Source organism: Schistocerca nitens, chromosome 6 (assembly GCF_023898315.1).
Source record: "Schistocerca nitens isolate TAMUIC-IGC-003100 chromosome 6, iqSchNite1.1, whole genome shotgun sequence".
NCBI classification, from domain to species: domain Eukaryota; kingdom Metazoa; phylum Arthropoda; class Insecta; order Orthoptera; family Acrididae; genus Schistocerca; species Schistocerca nitens.
The window spans coordinates 724,572,282-724,591,818 of NC_064619.1; the positions used below are offsets into that span (position 1 = coordinate 724,572,282).

At 42.8% G+C, this 19,537-nt stretch overlaps 1 protein-coding gene across 1 annotated transcript in view; it reads left to right on the forward strand.

Annotated features, from left to right (window-relative positions):
* LOC126263124 (venom dipeptidyl peptidase 4-like) overlaps positions 1 to 19,537 on the forward strand; it is a 324,149-nt gene that overhangs the window by 146,449 nt on the left and 158,163 nt on the right. The window contains exon 6 of the mRNA XM_049960140.1: positions 8,483 to 8,670. Coding sequence (XP_049816097.1) covers positions 8,483 to 8,670 — 188 coding nt within the window. The remainder of the gene's footprint in view (positions 1 to 8,482; positions 8,671 to 19,537) is intronic.

Below are 19,537 nucleotides of genomic sequence, written 5' to 3' on the forward strand. Positions count from 1 at the left end.
GGAAAACAAAACGAGCTGCCCTTCTTTGAACATTGTTGGTGTCCTCTGTCAATCCTGTGTGTTGCAGGACCCACATTTCATAGCAGTTCTGTAGAAGAAGAATTACGACCGTAGAGTAAGCAGTCTATTTAGTAGACGTGATACATTTTATAAGCTTTCTAATAATAAATCGTAGTCTTTGGTTTGCTTTACCCACAACATTATCTATGTGCTCGTTGCAGTAAATTATTCATAGTTGTAATCACTGAGCATTTAGTCGAATTTACAGCCTTTCGATTAGTATGATTACACGTGTAGCAATAACTTACAAGGGAACCTCCCCATCGCACCCCCCTCAGATTTAGTTATAAGTTGGCACAGTGGATAGGCCTTGAAAAACTGAACACAGATCAGTTGAGAAAACAGGAAGAAGTTTTGTGGAACTGTGAAAAAATAAGCAAAATATACAAACTGAGTAGTCCATGGGCCACATAGGCAACATCGTGGACAATGTGAAATCAGGAGCGCCGTGGTCTCGTGGTAACGTGAGCAGCTGCGGAACGAGAGGTCCTTGGTTCATATCTTCCATCGAGTGAAAATTTTAATTTTTTTATTTTCAGTTTATGTGACAAACTCTTATGTTTTCATCACTTTTTTGGGAGTGATTATCACATCCACAAGAAAACCTAAATCGGGCAAGTTAGAAGAATCTTTTTACTCATTCGCCAAGTGTACAAGTTAGGTGGGTCGACAACATATTCCTGTCATGTGACGCACATGCCGTTACCAGTGTCGTACACCGAGCGAGGTGGCGCAGTGGTTAGACACTGGACTCGCATTCGGGAGGACGACGGTTCAATCCCGCGTCCGGCCATCCTGATTTAGGTTTTCCGTGATTTCCCTAAATCGCTGCAGGCAAATGCCGGGATGGTTCCTTTGAAAGGGCACGGCCGACTTCCTTCCCCATCCTTCCCTAATCCGATGAGACCGATGACCTCTTAGCCGGCCGAAGTGGCCGTGCGGTTAAAGGCGCTGCAGCCTGGAACCGCAAGACCGCTACGGTCGCAGGTTCGAATCCTGCCTCGGGCATGGATGTTTGTGATGTCCTTAGGTTAGTTAGGTTTAACTAGTTCTAAGTTCTAGGGGACTAATGACCTCAGCAGTTGAGTCCCATAGTGCTCAGAGCCATTTGAACCGATGACCTCGCTGTCTGGTCTCCTTCCCCAAACAACCCAACCCCCCTAATCCGATGAGACCGATGACCTCGCTGTCTGGTCTCCTTCCCCAAACCAACCAACCAGTGTCGTATAGAATATATCAGATGTGTTTTGCTGTGGAGGAATCGGTTGACCTATGACCTTGCGATCAAATGTTTTCGGTTCCCATTGGAGAGGCACGTCCTTTCGTCTACTAATCGCACGGTTTTGCGACACTAAACTTATTACAGTGAACAGAGACGTCAATGAACGAACGGACAGATAATAACTATGCAAAAATAAAGAAAGTAAAATTCTCACTAGAGGGAAGACCTGAACCAAGGACCTCTCGTTCTGCAGCTCCTCACGCTACCACGAGACCACGGCGCTCCTGAGTTCACATTGTCCATGATGTTGTCTATGTGGCCCATGGACTACTCAGTTTGTATATTTTGCTTATTTTTTCACAGTTCCACACAACGTCTTCCTGTTTTCTCAACTGATCTGTGTTCAGTTTATCAAGGCCTATCCACTGTGCCAACTTATAACTAAATCTGAAGGGGGTGCGATGGGGAGGTTCCCTTGTTAGTACACTCCTGGAAATGGAAAAACGAACGCATTGACACCGGTGTGTCAGACCCACCATACTTGCTCCGGACACTGCGAGAGGGCTGTACAAGCAATGATCTCACGCACGGCACAGCGGACACACCAGGAACCGCGGCGTTGGCCGTCGAATGGCGCTAGCTACGCAGCATTTGTGCACCGCCGCCGTCAGTGTCAGCCAGTTTGCCGTGGCATACGGAGCTCCATCGCAGTCTTTAACACTGGTAGCATGCCGCGACAGCGTGGACGTGAACCGTATGTGCAGTTGACGGACTTTGAGCGAGGGCGTATAGTGGGCATGCGGGAGGCCGGGTGGACGTACCGCCGAATTGCTCAACACGTGGGGCGTGAGGTCTCCACAGTACATCGATGTTGTCGCCAGTGGTCGGCGGAAGGTGCACGTGCCCGTCGACCTGGGACCGGACCGCAGCGACGCACGGATGCACGCCAAGACCGTAGGATCCTACGCAGTGCCGTAGGGGACCGCACCGCCACTTCCCAGAAAATTAGGGACACTGTTGCTCCTGGGGTATCGGCGAGGACCATTCGCAACCGTCTCCATGAAGCTGGGCTACGGTCCCGCACACCGTTAGGCCGTCTTCCGCTCACGCCCCAACATCGTGCAGCCCGCCTCCAGTGGTGTCGCGACAGGCGTGAATGGAGGGACGAATGGAGACGTGTCGTCTTCAGCGATGAGAGTCGCTTCTGCCTTGGTGCCAATGATGGTCGTATGCGTGTCTGGCGCCGTGCAGGTGAGCGCCACAATCAGGACTGCATACGACCGAGGCACACAGGGCCAACACCCGGCATCATGGTGTGGGGAGCGATCTCCTACACTGGCCGTACACCACTGGTGATCGTCGAGGGGACACTGAATAGTGCACGGTACATCCAAACCGTCATCGAACCCATCGTTCTACCATTCCTAGACCGGCAAGGGAACTTGCTGTTCCAACAGGACAATGCACGTCCGCATGTATCCCGTGCCACCCAACGTGCTCTAGAAGGTGTAAGTCAACTACCCTGGCCAGCAAGATCTCCGGATCTGTCCCCCATTGAGCATGTTTGGGACTGGATGAAGCGTCGTCTCACGCGGTCTGCACGTCCAGCACGAACGCTGGTCCAACTGAGGCGCCAGGTGGAAATGGCATGGCAAGCCGTTCCACAGGACTACATCCAGCATCTCTACGATCGTCTCCATGGGAGAATAGCAGCCTGCATTGCTGCGAAAGGTGGATATACACTGTACTAGTGCCGACATTGTGCATGCTCTGTTGCCTGTGTCTATGTGCCTGTGGTTCTGTCAGTGTGATCATGTGATGTATCTGACCCCAGGAATGTGTCAATAAAGTTTCCCCTTCCTGGGACAATGAATTCACGGTGTTCTTATTTCAATTTCCAGGAGTGTATCTCTTTCAGTACTTATGTGGGTGAATTCAAACATTTCGTTATTTCGATTCAATTGTCACTTTTAGCACCATACAGATATCTCGTAGAAATCATTTTGCAATTGATTTTGGTCATGTGAAGACTTTACAAGACTGTAAACGACTGCATCATATGCAGTCAATCTAAGACTATGTCGTTTATGTAGATTAGGAACAGCAGAGGGCCTACAGCCTTTGGGAACGCTAGATATTACTTCTGCTTTACTCGATGACTTACCGTCAGTTAGTACGTGCTGTGACATTCCTCACAGTAAATCACTAATCTAGTCACACAACTGAGGCGATAATCCTTAGACACACAATTTGGTCAGAAGACGCGAGGAAATGTGTCGAAAGCCTTCTGAAATATAACAGTATGTAATCAGCTTGGCATCCCTGTCGATAGCAGTCATTATTTCGTGAGAATCAGCTGCTTGTTTCAGAACAATATGTTCTTAATCAGTGCTGACTACATGCCAGTAAATCGTTTTCTTCGAGGTAATTCACAATGTTCGAGCACAGTATGTGTTCCCAAATACTACTGCAAATCGACGATAGTGACATGGGTCTGTAATCTAGCGGATTACCCCTATTTCCCTTCTTTGGTATTGGCGCGACTCGTGCATCTTTCCAGTCTTCAGGTACGGATCGTCCGAAGAGCGAGCTGTTGTATATGATTAAGTGTAGAGCTGTTGTATCAGCATACTCTGAAAGGAGTCTGACTGGTATACAATCTGGACCCGAGGCATTGTTCTTACTAAGTTATTTAAGCTGCTTCACTACAACGAGGATATCTACTTCAAAGTTACTCATGTTGACAGTTGTTTCAGATTCGAATTCCGGAATATTTACTTAGTCTTCTTCGGTCATGGAGTTTTGGGAAACCTTGTTTAGTAATTCCGCTTTAGTGGCCTTGCCGCTGGGATAATTTACATGTGACAGGAATCTCTTTGGGTTTTATACCAGATTTAGGGGCACAATTTTGTTATGGAAATCATTAAAAGCAACTCGTATTGAAATTAACGCCATATGTCGAGCTTCTGTAAAACTTAGCCAGTCTTGGGAATTTTGCGTTTTTTTTTTTTAATTTGGTGTGCTTTTTTAATTGCTTCTGCAACAGTGTTTTGACCCGTTTTTTGTGTACCATAAGGGATTAGTACCATCTCTTATTAATGTATGTGGTATATATATATATATCAATTGCCGTCGAAACTTTCTTTGAATTCCAACCACAGCTGAGCTACGCTACATATGCAGAACGGAAGGAGTAGAAATTGCCTCTTAGAAGGGCGTTAAGCGAATATATATAGTATCGCTCAAAATTCGGAAAAAAATTCCTTAGGAGAAAAATTTAAACGAAAGAGATAATCAAATCTTTATTATGTGTACTATTTTGTTACACACGCTATACGATTCTAATTTTTGCATCAAGAATAAAACACACAAATTACATAGACTCAAAAGAATTTTGTTAAAACGAAACAGAAGGGGAACAATAATGACGCCTTGACGGGTGATGTTCTCAGTTTAATACTTGGTTGCATAGCCCTTTGCCTGTATTACTGCAGCACACCTGGATGACATACAATCTACGAGTTTGGCCAATCGCACCTGGGGAATCTTCTTCTAATGACCACACAACTATTTGAAGAAAGACTATCTGTTGGTGCAACTTTGTTGGCAGCTCGCCTGAAAGATGTTCTGTGCAGTTTAAGTCTGGGTTTTGGATTCGCTATTCGATTACTTTAACTTTGTGCTACTATCTTCGTATAGCCAGAAGTGTTTTTGGATCGTTTCCACGCTGGAATAGCCGATTGAGAAATACATTTCGTTTTCCATGAGGTACCACATGATCTGTTAACATTTCATCATACTTCATACTAGCCGTTCCCCCATGAATTTCGACGAGAGGACCTATAACGCTTGGTGAGAAAGAGCTTCACACCACGGCAGTTTCATCTCCGTTGCTTCATGATGGGTACGTGGTACTTTCTATCATTCCTCTTCTTTTTCGGCCGTCGAAGATACCGTATCTCGTCTTGTTTTCAGCACTCCACAGAATTTTTGACCAGTCTACATTTTTTGCGGTCTTTTCGTTCTACACTTACGAGCCCCCTGGAAACGATGCTTACAGCTAAAATCCATGCCTACCAGTACTCCGCAATCAACACACGTAACAGCGGTGAAGTCACAGTTTTCTAGCATAACAACCAGTTTATTTTGATTCCGCGTGTAGATAAAGAAGTACAAAATACTTAAGAGCGATACTGTATATGGTACTATATTCAGTCTCGCTATAAGTGCGTTCTGGTCATTAATCCCTGTATCCGTCATGATGCTCCCTGCTTATTCAGGATTATTTGTTGCTAAGACGTAAAGTATGTTTCCTCAACCATCCACACTTCGAGTGGACACCTGATCTAATTGTTCGAAATGCTATTCTGAGAAAGCATTCAGTACAACTTCGAAGGAAGTTTTATGCCTACCACAGATTTTAAATACAATAGTATGGGTGGGATTCATACTTCAAATGAGACTAAAGTTTTCTTTGAACTGTGCAGCAGCTGTTTCACCCGAGTCAGTGGATCGGTAAGACGAACCAATTATTTATTCTGATCGTGAAGTATAACCTCTACCCATACTGACTCACAGTAACTTCCTTCTCGATTTCACTAAAAGGTAAACTACGTCTGACAGCAATAAAAACGCCCCACCACCAACTGTATTTAATCTGTCCTTTCTGAACATGATTAGAACCTTGAACAAATTTCGGCTGAACTCATTTCCGGCTTTAGCCAGCTTCCCTTCCCTCTAACAATTTGAGCTCGTGTGCTCTCTGTTAGCGCTTGGAACTATGGTTGTTTCTCAACACAGCTACAATAATTTCAAGCTACAATACCGGAAATAGAATTTCCGGCATGAATCTCTTTGTTGTGGCCTCCTATTCCTGCACAGGGACTTGCACCAATCTGAATTTCGCCTGTTACCAAAACTTAAAAACATCTCCGAGGATTTGACTTCGGTAGTGATGAAGCATTTCAAGAAGAGGTGAGGTTGTCACTCCATCAGGAAAGTGAAAAATTCTACGGTGACGGTATTTGGTCTCTCGTAGGGAGAAATGTGTACGTCTCCAGGATATCTAAGTTCAGAAATGAATATGTATCTATGAAGAATAATACGCGAAAAGTTAAAAACGTTTGTTTCATTTAAAAAGCTTTTTTAAGTTCAGGAAAAATAAAGGTGGAGGGGAGGTTCCTCGCCTTCTGCATTTCAGTTTTGTTGCCTGTAGTAAAGTTCGATTCCTCTGTCTCACACGGCAGTAAAAATAACTTCGTGATTGAATCGAGTGACTCGCAAGACACAGAGGTGACAAAAATGACGGGATAACTACATGCACACACAGATAGAGGGCGGTAGTGTCGCGTGCACAAGGTATAAAAGGGCGGTGCATTGGGCGGAGCTGTCACATGTTCTCAAGTGATACGCGTGAAAAGGTTTCCCGCATGATTGTGGCCGCACGAGAGGGCTTAAGACACGCGTAATGGCAGTTGGAGGTAGAGGCATGGGACATTTCATTTCGGAAATCGTTAGACAATTCAATGTTTCGAGGTCCACAGTTTCAAGACTTTGCCGGGAATGCCAAATATCAGGCATTACCTCTCACTATGGACAACGCGGTGACCGACAGCCTACAGTTAACGACCGGGAGCAGCGGTGTTTGCGTAGAGTTGTCAGTGCTAACAGACAAGCAACCCTATATGAAGTAGCCGCAGTAATCAGTGTGGGACATACGACGGACGTGTCCGTTAGGACATTGCAGTCAAATTTGGTGTTAAAAGGCTGTGGCAGCAGACGACCAAAGCGAGTGTCTTCGCTACCAACACATCACCTCCAGCACCTATCCAGTTATCTTGACCATATAGGGTGGACCCTAGAGGAATGGATAACAGTGGTTTGGTCAGATGAGTTCCGATTTCAGTTGGTAAGAGATGATGGGAGGGTTAGTGTGGCACAGACCCCACGAGGGCGTGGACCCCCGTTGCCAACAACGTATTGTGCAAGCTGGTGGTGTCTACATAATGGTGTGGGCTGTATTCACATGGAGTGGACTGGTTCCTATCTTCCAGCTGAACCGATCATTGATTTGTTTCCAGAATGAAATTTTCACTCTGCAACGGAGTGTGTGCTGATATGTTACTTCCTGGCAGACTAAAACTGTGTACGAGCTGAGACTCGAACTCTAGATGTTTGCCTTGCCCGAGCAAGCGCTCTACCGACTAAGCTACCAGAGAACGACTCAAGTCCTGCCTTCACAGCTTTACTTCCACCGGTACCTCGTCTCCTACCTTCCAAACTTCACAGAAGTTCTCCTGAAAGAAAGGATATTGCGGAGACCAGTGTTAGTCTTGCAGGTTTTTCAGAACATCCGTGAAGTTGGAAAGGTAGCAGACGAAGTACTGATGGAAGTAAAGCTGTGAAGACAGGACATTAGTTGTTCTCGTGTAGCTCTGATTGTAGAGTTCGAGATTCAGCCGACGCACAGTTTTAATCTGGCAGGAAGTTTGGAAATGACTATGTTCGGTTACTTGGAGATCTTTGGCAGCAAACAATGATGGATTTTTTACGGACGACAATGCGGCAAATGCTTGAGCAAACAACTATGAATTGCATTGCTCATCTTAATTGCCATAGAACCTCATTTTAGGACTTCCTCATTTTCCAGTCGCTTATACTATCTAGGGAGAGCTAGTGCCTCGATGTGCAGTTATCAATCTAATCTTTTCTTCATTGTTCCTACTTGAGCGATACGTAGGGAACTACAGTGCATCCATATATTCCTCGCTTAATACTTGTTTGTCAGACTTTTCAAGTACGCGTTCACGAGGCTTATTGTTCAGGTGTCTACCAAATCAGTTTTTTTTCCCGCATTTCCGTGGCGCTCTCGCTTCAGTCAGACATATCCTTTACGATTTCTTCTATTTTTCTTGATACACATTTCACATCCAATGATAGTCCCGTTCAGTATACGTCACATGCAGATAAACTACATAAGTGATACGAAAACAGTCACCGATGTTGATTGACTCGATTTTCGCATCACTACGACACCTTATTTAGACCAGACAGGATATCTGTGCAGCTTTCCTTTAGATAGCACTTCACTGTAGAGGACGACGTTGTCTGCAAAATGTTTGACGGTACTGCTAACGTAACCCAGTTCTTTTGTTCAATTTACACTGTTTCATTGTTGACATTCGGCAATGGTACTTCCAGCACTACCTACGAAATCTGTGAGGACGGCATGCAGCTAGCCAAATGGGCGCCGGTGGGCAACGCGATGGCGTTCGTCTACCAGAACAACCTCTTCTACCTGCGTCAGCCGGGAGACAAGCCGACGGCGATCACAGCGGACGGCGTGCCGGGAACGATCTACAACGGAGCCGCGGACTGGGTGTACGAAGGTAAGTGTTGGCGGTAGGACTGCTGATACTTCAAAAATATCGGGAACCCCATACGTAGATATATAAAAATATATCATTATCGACCCTCGACATTTCGAAAAAAATTGTCGAGATATCGGTATATCGACGGAAAGAAGCACAGAAAAACATAACCTTCGCACAATGTAAGCTTCCACGGCCGGTATTGTCTTCACTTAAGATTTCCGGGCTGATAGGCCGTGGTCGAAGTATAAAACTCTCCCCTGACGTTTCGTCTCCGACTGCGGGAGACATCCTCGGAGGTAAAGCGGCGAACTGCGAAGAGAACTCGAGGAAGCGCTGATTATATAGGCGGTGCAGAGGGCGCCACTGCCGATCACGTGGCGTCGGCTATGAGATTCTCTGGTAATGCCAGCATTCTCGATTGAAAGTAATCGATCGTCACGCTTGCGGTGCAACGCTGACATCCAAATTTTATCCAGTTTAACACCTTCGTCTTTCCTGTTAAAATTATTACGATGTTTATGAATCCCGATAGCCTCTCTATACAAGCGTGCATAATAATGCGAGGTTTTTGATATGACGCTCGTCTCGCTGAATTTTATTTCATGATCACCTTCCTGGTAAACATGTTCCGCTACGGCCGATTTATCCGTGTGACCCAGGAGGCAATTCCTCTTATGTTCAACAAGACGGGTGTTCACACTTCTCTTTGTGGTACCGATGTAAACCTGTCCACAACTACAAGGAATTTTATATACCCCTGGTGTAGCCAAAGGGTGTCGTCTATCTCTTGCCGACCTTAAAGACGACGGGACGGAACTTTGGGCCATAAGGTGTATAGAAAGCCCACACATACTGATCGTTATCTACATAAAGATTCAAACCACCACCCTAGACAAAAGAGAGGTGTAATGAAAACTTTGGTAGACAGGGCGTACAAACTTTGTGAATCTGTTCATTTAAAACATGAGATTGAACATCTACGGTCAACTTTCGTGAAGAATGGCTATTCTAGCAAGGATATAGATCGAGCACTTCGCTCTAGGCAGAGAATCAGGAGTAACGACGAACAAGTCGCCCAAGGGCAAAGTTTTGCTTCCGTTCATTAGTAAGGTCACAGATCGCATTGGGAAAGTTTTTGGCAAGTATGGTGTGGAAACTATTTTCAGACCAACCAGGAAAATAAAGGAATTTTTAAGGTCGGCAAAAGATGCACGGCACCCTTTGGCTACACCGGGGGTATATAAAATTCCTTGTAGTTGTGGACAGGTTTACATCGGTACCACAAAGAGAAGTGTGAACACCCGTCTTGTTGAACATAAGAGGAATTGCCTCCTGGGTCACACGGATAAATCGGCCGTAGCGGAACATGTTTACCAGGAAGGTGATCATGAAATAAAATTCAGCGAGACGAGCGTCATATCAAAAACCTCGCATTATTATGCACGCTTGTATAGAGAGGCTATCGGGATTCATAAACATCGTAATAATTTTAACAGGAAAGACGAAGGTGTTAAACTGGATAAAATTTGGATGTCAGCGTTGCACCGCAAGCGTGACGATCGATTACCTTCAATCGAGAATGCTGACATTACCAGAGAATCTCATAGCCGACGCCACGTGATCGGCAGTGGCGCCCTCTGCACCGCCTATATAATCAGCGCTTCCTCGAGTTCTCTTCGCAGTTCGCCGCTTTACCTCCGAGGATGTCTCCCGCAGTCGGAGACGAAACGTCAGGGGAGAGTTTTATACTACGACCACGGCCTATCAGCCCGGAAGTTTTAAGTCAAGATAACCTTCGCAATTCGTTCTTAATCCAAAATATTACGCCATCTTGCTGTTGTTTGGATTATGAACGAAATGCGAAAGTTATGCTTTTGTGTATAAAAATAGCTGCAAGCCGTCCAACGAACTCGCTCACGGTTGTAGATGACATAATCTATACCGAGAAAAACGGCAACAGACAACGCAGAGAATACGCCGAAAAAGCGACAACAATCTTAAAACCATGCTGTAATGTACAATAAATGAGATTTGAAGAGCTCACTGGTTGCGATATTTGTCGCTGAAACTAGCTCGGGGAATGAATAAATCACAAAATAACAAAAGTGTTTTACATCAAGACGGACTCACATCTCTCATATTGTTTTTGTATGAATCACGGACTGATTGGAAGAGTTCCAAGATAAAATTATTACTACACTAACTCATGGAAAGTGTGGTGTCGTCCTAAGTTGACGGTGCCACATCAAAGTCGACAACTCGCATAGACACCAAAGAAACAGCGATCCCTCACTGCAGTCTGCAGTGGTGAATTGGAAATGCTCCTGAAGACACGCTTCCCCCTCCCCCCTCTCTCCCTCTCAGCACCGCAGTGACATCGGTTGGTTGTCGGTACAGATCCAAACACGGACTCGCTCTGCCCCGGTTCGTGACCTCCAATGAAGTGTTCTACATCATGTCGTTAGGACACCAATGCTATTCAGGTCTCGCGTGCGACTACACTTTTGTAACCGTTCATCTACATCTACGTGGATACTCCGCAAATCACATTTAAGTGCCTTTGAGAGGGTTCATCAAACCACCTTCACAGTCCTCTATTATCCAGATCCCGTACCTCGCTTGGAAAGAACACCACGTAGTCTATATATTTTCGTGCGAGCTCTGATTTCCCTTATTGTATCATGGTGATCGTTTGTCCATATGCAGGTCGCGTCAAAAACATATTTTCGAATTCGGAGGAGAAAGTTGGTGATTGGAATTTCGTAAGAAGATTACTCCGCAACGAAAACCGCCTTTGTTTTAATGATGTCCATCCCAAATCCTGTATTAGTTCAGTGACACACTCTCATCTATTTCACGATAATACAAAACGTGCTGCCCTTCTTTGAACTTTTTCGATGTACTCAGTCATTCCTATCTGGTAAGAATCCTACACCGCACAGCATCATTCTAAAAAGAGGACGGACAAGCGAAGTCCAGGCAGTCACTTTAGTAGGTCTGTTACATTCTGTAAGTATCCTGCCAGTAAAACGCAGTCTTTGGTTTGCCTTCTCCACAACATTTTCTGTGTGTTCCTTCCAGTTTAAGTTGTTAGTAATTGTAATTTCTTGGTATTTAGTTGAATTTACGGCCTTAAGATTTGACTGATTTATCGTGTAACCGAAGTTTAACGGATAATTTTTAGCACTCATTTGGATGACCTCACACTTTTCGTTATTTAGGATCAATTGCCAATTTTGGCACCATACAAATATCTTTTCTAAATCGTTTTGCTATTTGTTTTGATCTACTAATGACTTTACTAGCCGATAAACGACAGCGTCATCAGCAAACAACCTAAGAGGGCTGCTCAGATTGTCTCCCAAATCGTTTATATAGATAAGGAACAGCAAACGGCCTAAACACTTGTACTTCAGCTTGTATTTGTAGTGAAGAGTTTGTAATCATATGCATCAAGTGATTCTTTATTGTTCAAAATAGTTGTTACTTTTCGACGCACTCCTGTGCCAATGTAAAGTAAATCATCTTATCACTCTTCTAGTAAAGTGAACTAATGGTTCATATGCTGTAGTTGCGATCAGCCATCTCCAAGAGCAATTGAAGAACCCACAGTTATGGCTGGCCGATTGAAGTTTCATCAACTCATAACAAAGTGTATCCGGCCTCTCCTATACACTGCAGAAGTGGCCATTAGAGATCGAGGGTGACGGGTCCGCCAGTATGAAAGGAGGCGGGAAGTAATGCGTTGTCAGTAGAGGAGCAGTGATAGCAGAATGGGACGGTCAGAGCAGCTCAGTGACTTGGAATGTGGGCTAGTCACTGTAAGTCACCTGAGTAAAAAGCCCATGACAGTTAACAACTAACTGCTGCTAATGCGATTGTGCGCAGGAAGCGCGAAGGAACAACAACAGTCAAACCAAGACCAGGCAGAGCTCATATACCGGCGGTAAGGGACCGCCGAAGACTGCGGAGGATTGTTGTAAAAAATCGCGTGAAATAAGCGGAAGGAATCGCTCGCGAGTTCCAGTGTATCAACCAGGAGGCCAGCTAACGGAATGACTGTGTGTAGGGAGTTACAAATAACGCAAAGCAGTGGTGGATCAGTCCCTCATAAGCCACTCGTTCCGGTAGTCAATGCTAGGCTACGCTCGAGGTGATGTAAACAACGACGATGATTGGAAACGAGCGAGTTGGATGATGAATGGCGCTGTACAATATGGAGATACGATGGAAGAGTCTGAGTTTGCCGAACCCTGGAGGAAGTTAACTGTCATCATGTGTAGTATTGTGTCTGGGAATTCTGCGTAGTCGATTCGTTAGGCAAACAATAAAACAACTCGTATTAATGAATTTTATTACAACGAGATAAGTACAAATACTTAAATTTGATCTGAGAATTTTTGCAGTCCTTTATACGTGATCATCCAAAAGTGCAATTACACAGATGTGTCGCAAGCAAAGGGCGACATACAAAATAATCAGTCTTCTTCAGAACAGACAAGCACAACTAACACTTCTGGTCCTAACGACCGCTGCTAACAAGTCTGTCAACTGAACTGCAGTGACTGCTGATCTCTGAGCTACACACTGTTTACTAATGAAGTGGCTAACGTTGAACCTGCTATCGAAATGGGCTGCCACCATTCGGGCGCGGCGATTATGTCGTCTCCACCTAGGGGCGCTGCTGTCGCGTTGTCTTCCTGGAGCGAGGCCGGCCAACCTGTGATTGGCTGACCTGTTCTTACAGCCTTCTCTTCTCTGTCGCTGCTGACTGGCGCGCCGACGCGGTCTGTACGCCGTATCGTTTAGTGCAAACAGTGAAGCGCGGAGGAGGCGCTTTTACAATTTGAAGGTGTTTTTTCGTGCTTAGTGTGTTGTCACATTGTTAGGCTTAAGGCAATTCTAAATGCCGAAGTATATGAACGGATTTTACACCATTTTGTAGTGCATACAGTAGAGGAACTATTCGGAGCCAAATATTATTTGCATCAGCGTGACGAAGAACGGTGTCATAAAGAAGTATCTGTTAGCCAGTCATTTGCAGACAATAACATTCCTAAAATGCATTGCCCTGCCCAGAATCCCGACCAGAGTGGAGTGGGAAACCTTTGGGATCAGTTGAAATGCTGTCTGCGCTCCTGACACCAGCGTTAAACATCACTGCGTTCTCTAGTTTCGACTTCTGAAGAAGAATGGCTTGCCATTTCTCCACGGACGTTCACTTACCTGAAAATGACCCCATCAGAGTTTAATCCGCCTTAAGAATCACTCCCCAGATGTATGTCTTCCAATAGTTGCCCGGATGGTGTTGATCAAATGATGTACGATGATAAAAACGCACAGAATTCCATTGAGCGCGGTGGAAATCAGATATACGATAGCATCGGGGTTTGTATTGTTCCCGTCACATTCAAGAGTTTAGATTTGGCTGAATTCAGGTGGTGGAGATTCTGCGTTTTCTTTTCTTTGTAGTTGACTGTTACTCTGAGTGCAACAGTCGAGAACTACACCTGCTTAAAGAATGTTCGCTGACAGCATTACAAATTTTCTCAACGATTATTCTGTTATTGATCGAATAAGTACTTCTTATATTGATAAAAAATTTTACATTGTCCATTAAGCAACAAAAAACCTCGCTTATCGCATTTAACTTGGGAAAATTATGTCCAAGCCCAAAATTCAGAATGACAGATTAATTGCTCTGTTTTACGCAGCTTACAGCCAGTGTTCTATCTTCCAGCATTATTTCTTGGAACGGAACGTTTCGCCAGCAGGTACTTCCCTCACGAAGTTATTACGACCACTGTCCCATCCTCAAGACCTGTGTCACGCACATTACACAGTAAGTCCGCACAGGAGTTATGCCCTCCTGTATAACACTTCATCGTTTATTTGTTCGCGAGTATCATTTGTCACTAAGGAATACGTAGGAGAAAACAACACTCTTCCGAAGTGATACTGTAACACCACAAGTTTTTACACTGCATTTTGTGACATTTCAACTACTTTTCCTGTTTTTTAACTTCTGCAGGTTATCAATGACTTCTGTAAATGCCTTCGATATCCTATCTGAATATCTTTACCTACTGCTACATATTATAAAGTTAATAACTACATTTTATGGATGTAGCACTAGAATTCTCAGTTTCCTTTAGTGGATGTCTCGAAATATTTCAGAATTCAATAAGGCACCAGTTATCATATCCCAATTGCAATTGTTAAAGTTATGTGCTTCCTGGGCGCACAATATTTTAAGGTGCCTGTTCTCGAGCTTCATGTCACTGCAGTACACTTTTTGTAATGTGTATTTTTTGTTCAATACTACCTAATATTAAATATGCCTCTTAAGGCCACTGTAGTAAAGTGCTAAAGTGCAGCTTTCACAATATTACATCAGAGTCAGGCTCCCCTAACTTTCTAGAACAGTTTTTCAGTTTGGTGCTAGTAACAGTATAGGTGGATTAATATTCTAACTACTTAGGAATCTTAAACTTTAATGTATTTTGTATGTAATTCTTTTGTCACCAAAACCTCTCTTACTTCGACAAAGACATCTTTCACATTTTCAATGATTCCCTATTTAATTCAAATTGCTATACCCCAGGTAAGTTTCTTTTTAGACAACGGTGGACCAAGTCTCAAAATTTTAAACAATTCAGTTCCGTAAAGCCGCGTCTTTACACACACACACACACACACACACACACACACACACACACACACACACACACACACACACACCATTTTCACCACACTTTTCTCCCTCACTTTACAGAGACGTTGTCCCTACATAAAGGGCGTTTGTTTCACCTTGTGACAACTAAATATATCGAAAACGACATATCGAACAAAAAGAAAAGTTATCGGTAAAGGGACACCCGTCTGTCGGCGACTGGCCACCATCCCCACTTTTACTGCATATTCGGTTTCTACGCCAAATGTACGTACGGTTTACTCAAACCATTGTTTTCCGTTCCTGGTAGTTGGCACTGTAATGACAAATATCAGATGTGCCTGCTTTTTCAATTAAGAAATGACGCATTTGGTTCTCCATTCTGTTTACGATGTGAGTCGTAACAGTTGATATCTACGTTCGAAATTTTAGTGTTGCAAATTTTACTGTACAGTGCTATATCGTTAGCCGTTACGATGACCAGTTAGCAAATACGTTTAGCGTGATCCAAGAACAAGGAGGTAGATGCAGTAGTTTCCTGTTTCAGTCCAGATGCCTGATATCGGCGAGTCGCCTTTCCTCTCATCATTGGGACGCTTGATTACGGAGAGTATCCACGGCAGGTGCGCCTGTCAACATTACGTCATGGACATTCTACCTTACTGCCACTGTTGTGGTTTGTATTATGCAGCCACAACACCCTGATGGGCAATAGAAATCAGGCATGCCGATGGTTCTGAGACTCACCACAATCAATCCCGTAGGGAACAGAAAACTAAGCTACCACAGAAGTAGCTTATTTGCCACAAATTTCAAAGTCTAGACATATTATTTATACTGTACAATCACATTTTCAACAATCAAGTAACGTTTGACCATCAGTATAAATCGTTACAACTCACAGGTTTACTTGTACATGATACATGAAATGCAAAATCAAATGGGTCTATTACAGAGTCATTTATCTCAAAGGAAATAATGGTTTGAGTACACCGTATGTGTATTTTGGCACAGAGTCCGAATATGCTACAAACTAAGATGTTCCCATTTAAATACACAAAATTGACCCCATCGACATAGGAGCAGTGGTTAGAAGTCGACCAGTTATGGCACAAACATATGTCCCCTTCACTAACATTAAGTTTACACCTAGAATTCTCTTCGTACAACGCGTCATTTTCGAGATATTTCAAGTTGCCTCAAGTTAAAACAAACCCTCTGTATTCAATTCCTCCCTTTTATCAACATATGTGTAGGTCCTCCATCCTCGGTATGCCAACCATATTTCCTACCATATTATATTATTAGGATACAGAGTCCTGTCTAAAAATCATACCTCTCCCCCGCATACATATTTACTATATTGAGATGTACATACTCCTGTTTCACCAATACACACTTCTGGCTGCACAGTTTCATCTAATCTCTATCTACTAAGTAGTCAATTTTACTACCCCATCCAGGAATGTTTGTAACCAGTTTGCAAGATTATTTATTTTGTTGTAATTTGTTGCCATTAAGTTGCTTTTTATATATCATATTGAGTTGCTTTACCTTGATGCTATTTTTCCTGCTGTTTGCATAATTTTGTTTTAATATAACATTCATGTTAGGATTTCGAAGATCATGTTCTCATCAAGAGACCTACCACATTTTTCTTGTCAACGTGACACTGCTAACACTCTCAAACAGAAGCAGCACTGCAGTGTACTACAAAAAATCATATTTAGTGGAATGGTAGGTGGTAATGCTGTGTAGTTAAGGCAACATTTCTGTGTCATCTCATAATCCTTGCTAATTCCCAAAAACTTGGAAATTCAAATTGTGATGGAAAAGAACAGTTGTCACACTAAGGATTACTGAACGTAAAAGAAGAGGAAGATAGAACTGGTATTAAAAATTGGAAAGTAATAAAGGTAGCAAAAGATAAGGAATTTTGACACTAAAGAAGGCTACACCACCACGCCCACAGACCCTGAGAAGTGGTCCCAACACCCTGCAATTTTGGGGCAGTGTAGATTACCTATTGTTGAGCCGTTCTTGAAATGGTCGAAAAAATTTACTCTACCACCTTACGTACTTTCCTTATACATGCTGTGAGCTGATTACATGAAGACCACGGCTGTAAATAATGCGAAGGAAACAATCGACGAGAAAAAGAGCTATTGCATATGCGACATGTAAATGATATGCTTTATTCATACTTGTTCGCAGTTTCCCACTTAACTGAGAAATGGCTACCTTATCTAAAATTTAAAGTTCCTGCTAATGGCAACTATATCAGGACATGTGCATGCATTAGTTCCAAAGTAGGTATATGTGAAATTTAGCAAGTAAATAATGTTAAATTCTGCCCCTTACCATAGTTCAGTTTATGTGATAAAGTGGTTGTAGGTATGTTAAGGGCCATCCTTCACAATGTTAATGCGCTGTAATAAGGTGCATTTCAAAATTTTATATTGTGCTGAATCATATATTAAGTTTTGAGTTTGTTATACTTTATAACTGTAAATATTATTAATGCAGATCTTACTTGCAGAAAGTGAAACAATTTGGGACCTTTCCAGTTGTTATTTTTGTGAAATTTTGCAGGGAAGCTTTCTTAATTTGCGAGGAAGTAAACAGCAGTAGAGCAACGCTAAATCATGTTACATGCACTGAGTTTCCGAGTAGGCAGTATTAAGTAATCACTGATGAATTTTTAAGAATAAAATTTTGGGTGGACTTAAACATTTTAAAATCATGTAATTACTGTAAATCAGAGGTTCACAGACTTCCTAGTACCATGGATCGCAAACTCCTTGTTGTGACTGTGTAAGGGCCGCAAGCTCAAATATATCCTGCAATGAGACAAGTTATTACTCTGAATTGGGATCCTTCTGATCCAATGCCAGACAGACTTGGTTCCAGAGAACTAAGATCTAAAACAGCCCCCTCTATCCATTTCAGAACGGAATGAAAGATGAGTGAAAGAAATAAAAAAATTACAGGAACGCCAGTGAGGGGTGGGATGCCATCACACGAATGGCACATTGTATGTGGCACATGGGCCACAGTCTGTGCATCCATGCTGCAACTAAATTTGAGAACAGTCACACTGCATGTACTTAAAATATTTTACTTATGAGAATTTCTTGAAATTTCACTGGAAAATTTCTCAAAGCAAGAAGCTTGTCCCTTACCATTATTTACAGCTCAGGTCTTAAAATATTTATCACACGTGATGAAATATTGGATGGCAAATTATCATGAAACAAAATAATTAATAAAAGCTATCATTTGCAAATTCATTGTTATAGTTCAGAATAGAAGAAGAAAATGTAATGATAATGTATATTGAAGTAGTAGACGAGGAGGATCATTGAGTGGAAAACGAAATATGAAGAAATGCGATCACCTGCTAGGGTGCTTGAATGTGTCGTTCTACAAAAGTCATGAAGAATGTGGATTCCTTGAGAACTTCATTTACGTAATGAATCTCTTAACAATGTCACCGTTATTTCATACCTCCTCCTTGATGCTTAAATGGTCTGCAAGAAACATAGCTTTTGGATGTGGATTATCTGCTGCCTTAGCAGAATCTTTGTATCTGTGGAAAAACTCACTAGTCTTTCTTTATATTGGAAGTAGGAAGATAAATGTTGACCAGCACCATATCATCCACACTCGCATACTTGTCCTTCACTTTATTTTGGACCTCTTTATTTAATTCTTCTTTCACATTTATAACTTACCACTGTGTAGAATTATGTCTTCGGACTATTTTCACGATAAAATTCCTATTTAATAAATCCACTTGCAAAAGTCCAGGTAATTTGTTCAAAATAACTTTCAGTTAAGGTCTCAGTTGTGCCTAGGAATTATGTTGTCGCAAACTATATGTGTGACAATAGTTGTCAGATTTCCTTCACTACTGTTACAGATGGATTAGGTTTCGATGGTATTCAGAAATTTTAATAAGATATGCTGTTACCTGAGCTAAATCTTTTTTTCAGTTATTCCTTACAAATTTTGTACCAGTGTCTGTAATAAAGTTCTCGGTTCACCAACATCTATAAAATATTTTAAACACTATACTACTTGTATAGTATTTCCTAATTTAACAGGATATAATATGACATGCTTTCACTAACACTCAACTGCCGCAAAGTACATGTCATATCTTCTCTAGCTTTCGGTAAATGTCCAAATAAATCTGCAGATGTCATA